The 13,931-nt window shown below is 42.5% G+C and overlaps 1 protein-coding gene across 1 annotated transcript; it reads right to left on the bottom strand.

Moving 5' to 3' along the window:
* Positions 1-315: 315 nt before the first annotated feature.
* Positions 316-10,174, bottom strand: LOC311121925 (cystein proteinase inhibitor protein salarin-like). Its single transcript, XM_084196356.1, has 15 exons — positions 10,102-10,174; positions 9,850-9,974; positions 9,049-9,191; positions 8,801-8,836; positions 8,657-8,714; positions 7,872-8,014; positions 7,622-7,730; positions 7,365-7,507; positions 5,222-5,330; positions 4,939-5,081; positions 4,789-4,815; positions 4,622-4,682; positions 4,388-4,530; positions 4,198-4,233; positions 316-390 (listed from the first exon to the last, which is right to left on the bottom strand). The coding sequence occupies exons 2-15, from the start codon at positions 9,971-9,973 to the stop codon at positions 385-387; spliced, it is 1,281 nt and encodes a 426-aa protein (XP_084052482.1). The 5' UTR covers position 9,974; positions 10,102-10,174; the 3' UTR covers positions 316-384.
* Positions 10,175-13,931: the final 3,757 nt, after the last annotated feature.

Raw genomic sequence — 13,931 nt, 5'->3', positions numbered from 1 at the left:
AATTCTAAAAACCTGTTTTCACTTTGTCATTATGGGGTATTGTGTGAAGATTGCTGAGGATTTGTTTTTATTTAATCCTTTTTAGTATAAGGCTGCAACGTAACAAAATGTGGAAAAAGTAAAGGGGTCTGATTACTTTCCGAAGGCACTGTATATATATATATATATATATATATATATATATATATATTTTTTTTTTTTTACTTTGGGGGCCAAATAAAACCACCCACGGGCCAAATTCGGCACGCGGAACGCCAGTTGGGGAACCCTGCCATATTGGCTGGTATAAAATAAAGGAAAAAATGGACACAAGAATTTAAAGTGTAGTGTTTATATTTATTGTAAATTACGGAATAGTTAATTCCTCATGGGGTCCAGTCTTTTTCATCCTGTTGGAGGAAATAAACAGTCAATCAATATCTGATTGTTTTGTGAATTAGGAGTGTAACATTAGTAAATGTGAAGGGTTCCTTAATATTTTTTTAAGACTATGGTCATTGTAGTCAAGGTTTGTGAAAAAGAGTGTAGTGAGTGCAGTGTTAGTGACTAATGTGAATGGAAGCATACCCTGTGATGAGATGAGTGGTCAGGGGCAGGAGGATGAATGGGAAAGAGAAACAGGTTAACACAACCTTTTCATCACTGTACACTACCAGTCAAAGGTTTGGACACACCTACTCATTCCAAGGTTTTTCTTTATTTTTACAATTTTCTACATTGTAGAATAATAGTGAAGACATCAAAACTATGAAAAAACACATATGGAATCATGTAGTAACCAAAAACGTGTTAAACAAACCAAAATATATTTGATATTTGAGATTCTTCAAAGTAGCCACCCTTTGCCTTGATGACAGCTTTGCACACTCTTGGCATTCTCTCAACAAGCTTCATGAGGTAGTCACCTGGAATGCATTTCAATTAACAGGTGTGCCTTGTTAAAAGTTAAATTGTGGAATTTATTTCCTTCTTAATGTGTTTGAGCCAATCAGTTGTGTTGTGACAAGGTAGGGGCGGTATACAGAAGATAGCCCTATTTGGTTAAATACCAAGTCAAGAACCGTAAACGAGGTTCAAGAAGAGGATGGTAGCATTTTCCTAGGAACAATAACAGCAAGAGGTGACCCATGGATGATTGACATTCATGTGATGGAGAGAAATGTGAAATTCAAAATAAACACTGGTGCCAATGTGACTGTTATCCCAGACAATGTGTTCAATCACATTTTTGCAGGAACCAGCAAGCCAGCTCTGCAAAAAACAACTAAACCTCTGCTAGGACCAGGAAGAGCACCGCTGGACGTGATCGGCATCGCAAGTGTGGTTCTACGAAAAGGAGAAAAGGAAACACTGGAGGACGTGTATGTCATCAGAGATCTACACAGATCTTTACTAGGCAGACCAGCTATCACAAAGCTTGAGCTAGTTGCTCGACTCGACAGCATTGATTTACAGACACTGAAAGAAAGCTATCCAAAGCTGTGCAGCGGTCTTGGCACAGTACAACAACCATACTCACTTCATACTCCACGACGGATTCCTCTGACATTACTGCCAAAAGTCAAGAAAGAGCTAGAGCACATGCAAGGGTTCAAGGTTGTCACCAGAGTGGAGGACCCCATGGACTGGTGCGCCGGCATGGTGGTTGTCCCAAAGAAGAACGGGGACGTGCGGATATGTGTCGATTTCACCAGTCTCAATGAGTCAGTGTGTAGAGAAAAATACATACTTCCCACTGTCGAACAGACCCTTGGCTCACTAGCCAGGGCAAAGATCTTCAGCAAGCTCAACGCGGACATGGGCAGATCCCTTCTGGCAGATCCCGCTAGCCGAGGAGTCAGTTAAGCTAACAACCTTCATCACACCTTTCAGACGTTACTACTTAAACCGTCTGCCTTTTGGCATCGCTTCAGCACCTGAACACATCCAGAACAGAATGGTGACAGAGGTCACTGAAGGCCTGGAAGGTGTGGTCTGTCACATGGATGATGTGTTGGTCTGGAGACAAACTCAGGAGGAGCATGATGCAAGACTTCATGCCGCATTGCAGAAGATAGAAAAAGCCGGCTTAACTCTGAACATGGACAAATGTGACCTGTCGAAGGAGGAAGTGAAGTTCATGGGCCACATTATCTTGGACAAAGAAGTACAGCCTGACCCGACAAAGATGGAGGCTGTCAAGGAAATGGCGGAGCCATCCAACGTCAGCGAGCTACAGAGTTTTCTAGGAATGGTGAACCAACTGGAAAAGTTCATCCCTCAGTTAGCAGAAAAGGACAAACCTCTCAGAGACCTACTCTCAAAGAAAAACCATTGGTACTGGGGGGCTGACCAAGTCAGAGCCTTCAAAGAGCTGAAGGAGGAGCTGACATCCACACCCGTGCTAGCCCTGTACGACCCAAACAAAGAGATTAAGGTGTCAGCCGATGCGTCTTCCTACGGACTAGGAGGAGTGCTGCTGCAGAAGAAGAGCGAGGAATGGAGACCCGTTGCCTACGCTTCCCGGTCTCTCACACCAACAGAGCAGAGATACGCTCAAGTGGAAAAAGAAGCTTTCGGGCTGACATGGGCATGTGACAGATTCAGAGACTTTCTCATTGGTCAACACTTTCAGCTTGAAACTGATCACAAACCACTCCTGAGCCTTCTGGGGAACCAACCCTTGGACACCCTTCCCCCACGAATCCAACGCTTCAGGATGAGACTTATGAGATACTCCTACACGATTGCTCAAAGCCGACAGTGTGTGCTCAAAAGTCATGACAATGTGTCAGGAAGGATGGTCTGAGTTCAGCGGATGCAAAGGACCACTGAAACTGTACTGGGCAGAATGCGCTTTTCTCACAGTGCACGACGGTCTTCTGTTGAAAGGAACAAAACTTGTCATTCCATCAGCCTTACGAAATGATGTCCTCTCTAAGCTGCACGAGGGTCATCAAGGTGTGGTCAAGTACAGAGAACGGGCACAACAGGCTGTGTGGTGGCCTGGACTCAGCCAGCAACTGAACAAACTTGTGCTTAACTGCAGGACATGCATCAACGAGCGCACAAACCACACAGAACCACTCACACCATCACAACTTCCTGAGAGACCCTGGCAAAGATTAGGAGCTGACTTGTTCACTCTGAAAAGCACCACCTACTTGTTAGTGGTGGACTACTTCTCAAGGTATGTGGAAAGTGCAAACCTGTCTCTAACAAAGTCTGCGGACGTCGTAGTTCATCTTCGCCCGCCATTCTGCAACGATACGCCATCCCATCAGGTTTGCGTTTAGTGGGACCATCATTTGTTTTTCAACAGGACAATGACCCAACACACCTCCAGGCTGTGTAAGGGCTATTTGACCAAGAAGGAGAGTGATGGATGTTACAGGAGTGGGTCGCAGTTCCGGAGCGACCCACTACGTGTCATCCTCCGACAACCATAGGCACCTCCTCAAGCACAGTCGGGACTAATTATCTGCCTATTGGTGTCACCTGTGGCTATCTGATTCACCTGTGTATTTATGCCCTCACTTCCCTGTGTTCCCTTGCTCAGTTTTCTCTGCTAGTTCCTTGATGTCAAGCAGGACGTATCAGTGTCGGATCACGTGACGGAGTTACAGGTACTCGAGAAGTGTTCTCCCTGTGTCATTGTGTTTTTCCAGTCAGAGTTAGTATTTCGTATTGTTTGTTGTCAGACTGTTTTTTGGAGACCTATGTGCTCCTCATTTGTTTTCGTGTATAGTCCGTTGTTTTGTAACCTGGCTTTTGGACCACCAGTAAAGATCCTTGTTTCACCATCCTTGCCTACTGTCTACTGTCTATCCTACACACCTCACACCAACCCTTACAGATGGAGTGCTGCATCAGATGACCTGTCCTCCACAATTGGAAAAATATTCCAGATGAAGCTGGTTGAGAGAATGCCAAGAGTGTGCAAAGCCGGCATCAAGGCAAAGGGTGGCTACTTTGAAGAATCTCAAATATAAAATATATTTTGATTTGTTTAACACTTTTTTGGTTACTACATGATTCCATATGTGTTATTTCATTGTTTTAATGTCTTCACTATTATTCTACAATGTAGAAAATAGTACAAATAAAGAAAACCCCTTGAATGAGTAGGTGTGTCCAAACTTTTGACTGGTGCTGTATTTTCAGTTAAATTACATTGTAGCATTGAACACATTAAATCTTGAAACGCTGGTACCTTACCATGGGAAGAAGTCCTCTAGGAACTTCGTCATTAGTCTGGAAGTAAAAAGACGACAAACAACTTTAGACTTGTTTGACAAATCTTATATCAACTTATAACGTATATCAACATAGTAATATATAACTAGAAATAACAACCCTGATTTCTTTCAGACTAATCTGAATTTCACAATTAATAATAACACCATACCAAGTCAGCAAAGTGATTGACTGCCAAGGTGTAGCTCTCCAGGCCATTCTCTGCTCTCTTGTTGTGTTCCATCACAATCTTCCTAGTAGCTAGCCAAATCTCCTTGCGCTTAGCTTCCTCCTCGGTGGACGGATAGGTCTTTCCTGCAAGCATGAAAAAAGTCAACTTGTTTAATGAGTTTGACTTAATGTATACAGGAAATATCTATTTCAGTTAGTGTTGAATCAGTTTTACCATATTGAACTTTCCATGTTTCAAACTCCTTGTGCACCTCGGCTTCCTCCCCATCTTGAGGCTGAGGAATAAGAGTTCTTGATCATACAATTACCACCACAAATGATTGATTCATATGTTCATGAACCTTATAAGTGCAGTGCATAGCAATAAGTGCGTCACCCTACCCTGCGTCCTGTAACCTCCTCAGTAGTCTGTGAAAGGAAGCAACATGCATAGTATCAAGTAAGTATAAGAAACATATCATTAGTATCCAAAAAGCAACCCCCAAGTTAAACGTTTTTGTATAGTAGGCCTCTTCCTGACAGTGATCATACCCTGTCAGAAAGATGATTCATCCCCATGGTGTAGCTCTCCAAGCCAGTCTCTGCCCGTTTGTTGTGTTCCATCACTCTCGTCCTAGTAGCTAACCAGATCTCCCTACGCTTGGCTTCCTCTTCGGGGGACTCGTAGCTCTTCCCTGCAAATTTTCAGGTAACATTCAGACAGCGTCTACATTGGTAGTACTGGTTTAACCCCCACTGGTGACTCTTTAAATGGCTCTGTATGTCATCTGAGAAAATATCATTTTGGTCTTTTTCAGTGTTGAACCACTTTTACCATGTTTAATTTTCCACGCCTCAAACTCTTTGTCCAGCTCGGATTCATCCTCTCCAGCTGGAGAAAACAAAACCATGGAAAAAAGACCTTTAGGAACCTCCTCAGTAGCCTGAAAAAAAACACAAAAAAAGACAGACTCAAAAATAAGCAGAAGTTACATTAAAGCGGAAACGACTTTCCATAACAGTTTAGGAAAACTTTCACAACAGGTTAGGATAATTAAAGTAGCAGGTTAGGATAATTAGATTAAGGTTAGGAAAAGGGTTAGGGTTAGCTAAAACGTTAAAATTGTCCCTGACGCGACTCGAACATACACCAAAAGTATGTGGACACCTGCTCGTCGAACATCTCATTCCAAAATCATGGCATTAATATGGAGTTGTACCCCACTTAGCTGCTATAACATCCTTCACTCTTCTGGGAAGGCTTTCCAATAGATGTTGGAACATTGCCTGTGGGACTTGCTTCCATTTAGCCACGAGAGCATCAGTGTGGTCGGGCACTGATGTTGGGCGATTAGGCCTGGCTCGCAGTCGGCGTTCCAATTAATCCCAAAGGTGTTCAATGGGGTTAAGGTCAGGGCTGTGTGCAAGCCAGTCAAGTTCTTCCACACGGGGGCATTGTCATGCTGAAACAGGAAAAGGTCTTCCCCAAATTGTTGCCACAAAGTTGGAAGCACAGAATCGTCTAGAATGTCATTGTATGCTGTAGTGTTAAGATTTCCCTTCACTAAGGGGCCTAGCCCAAACCATGAAAAACAGCCCCAGACCATTATTCCTCCTCCACCAAACTTTACAGTTGGCACTATGCATTGGGGCAGGTAGCATTCTCGTGGCATCCACCAAACCCAGATTAGTCCATCGGACTGCTAGATGGTGAAGTGTGATTCATCACTCCAGAGAACACGTTTCCACTGCTCCAGAGTCCAATGGCGGTGAGCTTTACACCACTCCAATCGACGCTTGGCATTGCACATGGTGATCTTAGGCTTGTGTGCAGCTGCTCGGCCATGGAAACCCATTTCATGAAGCTCCCGATGAATAGTTCTGACTGACGTTGCTTCCAGAGGCAGTTTGGAACTTGGTAGTGTGTGTTGCAATCGAGGACAGACGATTTTTACACGCTCGGTGCTTCAGCACTCGGCAGTCCCATTCTGTGAGCTTGTGTGGCCTATCACTTCCGGGCTGAGCCGTTGTTGTTTTCACTTTACAATAACAGCACTTACAGTTGACCGGGGCAGCTCTAGCAGGGTAGAAATGTTACGAAATGACTTGTTGGAAAGGTAGCATCCTATTACGGTGCCATGTTGAAAGTCACAGAGCTCTTCAGCCATTCTACTGCCAATGTTTGTCTATGGAGATTGCATGGCTGTGTGCTCGATTATATACACCTGTCAGCAACAGGTGTAGCTAAAATAGTCGAATCCACTCATTTGACGGGGTGTCCACATACTTTTGACCATGTAGTGTATCTAGCCACAACCAGGTCTGCCCTCAGAACAGCATGTTTCCAATAACGCGATTCTGTCCAAAATAAGACAGCAAACTGTTCACTTTAGCTGAACTGAACTGCCTTTTTTCTGTCTAATTTGAGAATAAGTTGACAGTAAATATTAGCTGGAGATCCATAATGCTAGTGGGCACGATGGATCTCCACTATCGTCTGGACTGGATGTGCCCAGACGGTAATATACTCGTGTCTCCCGGCGACCGGTTCGTACATAAAACATGCTCAATTCAGGCTGTAAATGCTTCGATTTCCTCCTGGGGGGAAATATACGTACTTTCTTTATGAAACACCATTTTCCACCACCATGCTAGTGGTTAATGCCTAGGAATGCTAGTCCCGGATGTTGCGTATCGTGTTCACCCAATCAGGTTGCAACAGTCCGTTGTTTACCCCTGGATGAACGCGGGGTGCAACATCAGGACGTAACATTAGCCACTAGCATGGTGGTGGAAAATGGTGTTTCATAAAGAAAGTACTCATATTTTCCCCAAAATGTTTTGCCTTCTCGCATTTAAATCGAGATAAGGAGGAAATCGAAGCCTTTGAATGTTTTATGTACGGACCAGTCGTTGGGCACATCAAGCTCAGACAATAGTGGAGATCCATAGCGCCCACTGACCAGGCTACATCATACCATGTCAGAGAAGTAATTCATCCCCATGGTGAAGCTCTTTGTGTCATTCTCTGCTTTCTTGTTGTGTTCCATCACTCTTGTCCTAGTAGCTAGCCAGATCTCCTTACGCTTGGCTTCCTCCTCGGTGGAACCATAGCTCTTCCCTGCAAATGTTCAGATAACATTGAGACATAACGTCTGTATTGTTCATACTGTTTTAGTCAACTACCACTGGTGACTAGTTTTGTTTCTTTCAGTGAGTACTGAACCAGTTTTACCGTGTTGAACCTTCCACGTTTCAAACTCTTTATCCACCTCTGCTTCCTCCTCTCCATCTCGAGGCTTAGACACAACCATAAGGCCTCCTCTAGGAACCTCCTCAAAAGTCTGGGGTGTAAAAAAGACAGAGACTCAAAAATGAGACTATAAAATATTAGACAAGCTGTTTGTAGCAGAATATTCAACAGACTTTAATTAATTCTGATTAATTTGATAATTATTTGACAATAAATAATGGCACCACCTTACCATGTCAGAGAAGTAATTCATCCCTGTGGTGAAGCTCTCTGAGCCATTCTCTGCTCTCTTGTTGTGTTCCATCACTCTTCTCCTAGTAGCTAGCCAGATCTCCTTACGCTTAGCTTCCTCCTTGGTGGAGTTATACGTCTTACCTACAAACATGTCCATTTAGTAAATATTAGCACCTGCATTCACCAATACTTGGATAACACCACACTTCATTTTAAAAGCTTATTTCCTTTAATTATTTAGGGGTCACCATGCTACTACCAGTGGAAAGAGTGGTTGTGTCCAAATAACCATACTAGCGTACTAAATAGTATGCGAAAAAAGACTGTTTTATAGTATGTGACATTTAGAAAAATAGTACTCTGAATATGTCACCTAATGCCCAATTGCGTCGACTCCCGCCATTCGTTCATTTTGGTACAGCGCGTCAATTTATCTGTTTATCAGCTGTTGTCAAATACGTGAGTCAGAAAAGACGAGTGAATTCTACTAGATCAAACGCCGAAATGAGTATGCAGTTTAAGTATGTAGTACGCTATTATGGGTATTCAGACACGGCCACTGCCTTAAAATAAAGCCTCATTCAGTCACAGGAGGCTGCTGAGGGGAGGACGGCTCATAATAAATGGAATGGCATCAAACACCTGGAAACCATGGAAACCATGTGTTGATGTATTTATTACCATTTCACATAATCCGCTCCAGTCATTACCGACGAGCCTGTCCTCCCCAATTAAGGTGCCACCAACCTCCTGTGAATTCAGTTAGTATTGAACCAGTTTTACCATGGTGAGTTTTCCACATCTCAAACTCTTTGTCCACCTCTTCTTCCTCAGGTCGAGGCTGAGACACAAGACAGAGTTCTTCATCATACAATTATTATTATTAACCATATAGGGCAATGCATTGTATTGACTGTGGCACCTTACCATGGGCAAAAGTCCTTTAGGAACCTCCTCAGTAGTCTGTGAGAGGAAGCAAAGACACAGAGACTCAACAGGGGCTGCTAAGAAAATATCATATTAGTAACAAACTACAATAGATATAAATAATTTAAAACTAAAAATATATGCCTAAACCTGATTTTGAATGTTATTGTAAAGCCACTGGCTGAGCTAGAGTTTCTAAACTAACTACATTTAAAGTTAATAATTTACCAGTAAATATTGAACCATACCAAGTCAGCAAAGTGATTGACCGCCATGGTGTAGCTCTCTAATCCATTTCCTGCTCTCATGTTGTGTTCCATCACCCTCTTCCTCGTTGCTAACCACATCTCCTTACGTTTGGCTTCCTCCTCTGTAGACGGATAGCTCTTCCCTGCAAATGTACTCTAAATTTAGCTTTCTGTGTTAAAATGTTGACAACTCATTCATTGTCAATACAGTTATACACAAAGTATACCAAACATTAGGAACACCTTCCTAATATTGAGTTGCACCCCCCCTTTTGCCCTCAGAACAGCCTCAATTCGTTGGGGCATGGACTCTATAAGGTGTCGAAAGCATTCCACGGGGATGCTGGCCCATGTTGACTTCAATGCTTCCAACAGTTGTCAAGTTGGCTGGATGTCCTTTGGGTGGTGGAACATTCTTGATACATATGGGAAACTGTTGAGCGTGAAAAATCCAGCAGTGTTGCAGTTCTTGACACAAACCGGTGCGCCTGGCACCTACTACCATACCCCGTTCAAAGGCACTTCAATCTTTTGTCTTGCCCATTCACCCTCTGAATGGCACACATACAGAATCCATGTCTCAATTGTCTCAAGGCCTAAAAATCCTTCTTTAACCTGTCTCCTCCCCTTCATCTACACTGATTGAAGTGGATTTAACAATGAATGGTTCAATAAGGGATCATAGCTTTTACCTGGACTCACCTGGTCAGTCTATGTCATGGAAAGAGAAGGCATTCTTAATGTTTTGTACACTCAGTGTAAATATCCATTGGTGAAATATTAGTACTGAATCAGTTTTACCATATTTAACTTTCCATGTCTCAAACTCCTTGTGCACCTCTGCTTCAGAGTCTTCCGGAAGGGGTTTAGACACCACAGATGAGACAGTAACAGCCACCAGTAGAAGGAGCAGGAGGGACTTCATTCTAGAGATGAGAGCAACGGTAGAAAACATGATATCGATACACTCAAAGGCTTATCCACGTCCCCTTACTTCCCCCCCAAACCACACACACACACACACACACACTCAACAGCAATGTTTTACTGTACCTTCTCCCTGTGATTGTAGACTCACAGTGCGTTGTACCACTGCACACTGCCCCTTTATAGCCACCAGTGAGACAGTAGACAAACAAAACGGATGAACTCTGTCCAACGTTCAAAATCACATCACGCACAGTCTTTCACAATCACTTACAAAACAGCCTTTCTGAGAAGTCAGATGAACACTACGTTTCCTAACCTAACCTCATCTTGATCCGGAGTCACCGGTTAGGTTAATTCCTCATCACTTTACAGTGCCTCCTTTCAACTAAGTGTCAAGCAAATGCACAGCCACCACTTCAATAACTCAGTTGGAGTGATTAAAAAATATGCGACTTATAATACTATAAGTAACTTGGACCGCAACCAGGATAGTGACGTGAAATGTACATATTTATTATTAATATCATGAATTTGGCATACTATTTATAGGGTTATACTATAAGGTGAACTGATAAATCTGGATAAATCTGGATCGTGAGGGCCATCTAAAGCTCTGTTTATACCTGGTTCTAACTTGCGTCCTTTGTCCTGGTCTTGTCCACATTCTGATTGTGCCCACATTTGGAGACAATTAAAAGACACATTATGATCATATCGTGATCAGATCTTCCTGGCCACCGCCATAGGTAGTCAGACACGCATTGTGACTGGATATCTTACAAGTGTAAACGGATCTGGACAGTGAAACCATTTAAACCATCATTATTCTCCCATCTAAATTAATTGACAGGTGGCACCATTGACTGATTACATCAATATGTGTCTTACAAAAAATAAATACATATTATTTTGAAAGAATATCTGTGAAATAATTTGCATAAAGGAAGGGACCAGAAAATCTGGTCACAATGCAGACACAGTGGACGGATAAGAGATACGTTTTAATACCATGTGTATTCACATTTCTGGAAATGTGGGCACGACCAGAATGTAGACAAGATCCGGACAAAGGACACATTAGCACAAGGTATAAACAGTTATTTTAACAGATGTCATATATATTGCAGTGTACATCATGTTATACAAACAACTAGCCACTCCATGCTCATTGCATAGTCCACAGCATTTGGGTCGTTCCACGAATATTGCATTTTGATATTTTAAGTAGAAATTGTGCACCAATATTGAATTTTAAAAGCCTGTTATATTAAATGAAGTGCCCTTTAATATAGACCACATGAAAAATTCAATACATCTGATTTAGGGAAGTTTTAATCCACTTAACCCAAATATTTCCCCAGGTTTTCACCTCATTGTAAAGCCCAATTATTATTATTATTTATTAAAAAAAATTGTAAAGCCCTAGTTACTTTCTTGCTTTGACAAAGTAATTTCTGAAGATTATAATTTATTTAACGTGAATTACGTTTGTCTCTCATTTTAAGGTCAACCCTGTTATGTGAAGTGAACTCTCCTTTACATTGGTGAAACTATTCCTTTTTAAATATTTGTTTCAAAAGAAAGATTGAACGTCGAATAGTCAAATCATACTGTCAAAGCAGGTGATTTGTTTCACTATAGTCATTTTTCAGAATTTAACCTCTTGAAATGGGAAAATATGTTTTTTTAATGAAGTTGAACATATACTCTTTATAACAGAATGTTGACATTAGCTGACACAAGTAGTTTTCTTTTCTTTAACAAATTACACTACCCAAAAGGCACTCTATTGGTGGAACGACCCATTTATTACTTGGTAAAATAGGCTACTATCATGTTGTAGGTTCAGTTACATGAAGACACGACAGGTAGAACTCAGCAGGGGATCTTAACTCAGTTCAGTACTCCATCCTGCATACGGCACATGTTCTACTGTGCTTCTAATCATTATCTATGCTCTGCTACTGCATTACCACTTCAGTGCACTATAATACTTATGACGAGAATAGGATACAGTGCCACCAAGTGGTCAACTAATGCCACTGAGTTTACCACGAAAGTTTTTTGTAATGCTCTCCCAAGTGAATCAAATTTCGATCTCCAACCAATTCCAACCATGGACATGGTCTTAATCTAATTAAATCCCAATGCAACTTCAATCTCTGACAGAGCCATTTGGGAGCAGGCCTACCTATGGTCTTTGAATTAGTTGGACCCCCGTTCCTCATTCTCAGAGTCCCTCTGCTCTTTCACATTGAGGCCCTTTGTGTCACCGATGGTTGATGGAGCATTTGAAATACTGTGGTCTCTAAATTGCATTCACTGTCGCTGTTCAATACAAACCATTTTACTGTTCAAACCCCCAGTAGGTAATAATAATAATGTGGTGTGTGCTTATATTTCTCCTATTTCACTCATGTACAAACATGCATGTGTGAATTGGAAATGCGTTTTTTTGCATATCCCACTCTCCCTGAGACAGGGTCTGCCATTATCAACGGCGACCCTGGAGCAATTAGGGTTGAGTGCCTTGCTCAAGGGGCACGTCAACAGATTTTTCACCTTGATTCAAACTAGGTCTGGTTATTGGCCCAGCGCTTTAACCGCTAGACTACCTGCCACCCAGTAGTTAGTAATGACATGGTAAGTGTGTTAAATCTTCTGAGGCTTGACTTTTCACCGGGGTGGAGGCTGAGGCAGATGGAGAGGCAGAATAGGAGAGACAATATAGGACTAGTAGGACAGAGACAGAATAGGACTAGTAGGACAGAGACAGAATAGGACAAGTAGGACAGAGACAGTATAGGACTAGTAGGACAGAGACAGAATAGGACAAGTAGGACAGAGACAGTATAGGACAAGTAGGACAGAGACAGTATAGGACTAGTAGGACAGAGACAGTATAGGACTAGTAGGACAGAGACAGAATAGGACTAGTAGGACAGAGACAGTATAGGACTAGTAGGACAGAGACAGTATAGGACTAGTAGGACAGAGACAGTATAGGACTAGTAGGACAGAGACAGAATAGGACTAGTAGGAGAGACAGTATAGGACTAGTAGGACAGAGACAGAATAGGACTAGTAGGAGAGACAGTATAGGACTAGTAGGACAGAGACAGTATAGGACTAGTAGGACAGAGACAGAATAGGACTAGTAGGAGAGACAGTATAGGACTAGTAGGACAGAGACAGTATAGGACTAGTAGGAGAGATAATATAGGACTAGTAGGACAGAGACAGTATAGGACTAGTAGGACAGAGACAGTATAGGACTAGTAGGAGAGATAATATAGGACTAGTAGGAGAGACAATATAGGACTAGTAGGAGAGATAATATAGGACTAGTAGGAGAGATCATATAGGACAGTATAGGACTAGTAGGAGAGATAATATAGGACTAGTAGGAGAGACAATATTGGACTAGTAGGACAGAGACAGTATAGGACTTCAAATCTGAGCCAGGTCAACAATAAGGTCTGGGATGATGACTCATCTTTAGGAGTGGATAACATCGTGGAGGTTGATGACTTGAGATTGAAAACACACACGCGGCTCAAACGCAGCCCTTTCGCGCTGGACAATCCTTATTAGAGCACGTTAGCCCCACTTCTCACCCACTACGTCAACAGAAACCCCGACACTCACCACCACACTTGATTCCAGCACCTGTCTAAGGCGCACCGGTATCAATCAATATTGTATTGACTCTACATGGCACAAAGTCAAATAGTGTCCTCTAAGCAGACGGATTGTGAGCAGAGAGCCGGGAGATTATATTGCTTCACCGGCATACTAATTCACCCCTGTCTGGGTGCTGAGAATCTGGGATGCATCCAATAAGGTCAGAGTTGTGTGATCACACATTACCGCTGATGGATGGATGCAGCAAATCTCGTCCTGGTCTCAGGTCAGGGTGTCACAGTGTCAGTCCTGGAAGCATCAACAAGACC

The sequence above is a fragment of the Coregonus lavaretus genome, assembly GCF_964263955.1.
Source record: "Coregonus lavaretus genome assembly, contig: HAP1_SCAFFOLD_2970, whole genome shotgun sequence".
Taxonomy (NCBI): Eukaryota; Metazoa; Chordata; class Actinopteri; order Salmoniformes; family Salmonidae; genus Coregonus; species Coregonus lavaretus.
The sequence above is the reverse complement of the archived record's forward strand: the minus strand, read 5'-3'. Positions and strand labels throughout refer to the sequence as shown.

Coding starts and splice junctions, on each gene's coding strand:
- LOC311121925 (XM_084196356.1), bottom strand. CDS start 9,973: ATGAAGTCCCTCCTGCTCCTTCTACTGGTGGCTGTTACTGTCTCATCT. Junction 7,731..7,871: donor TGAATTACTTCTCTGACATG/GTAAGGTGGTGC, acceptor TTTACACCCCAG/ACTTTTGAGGAGGTTCCTAG. Junction 4,531..4,621: donor AACATGGAAAGTTCAATATG/GTAAAACTGATT, acceptor TCATGCTTGCAG/GAAAGACCTATCCGTCCACC.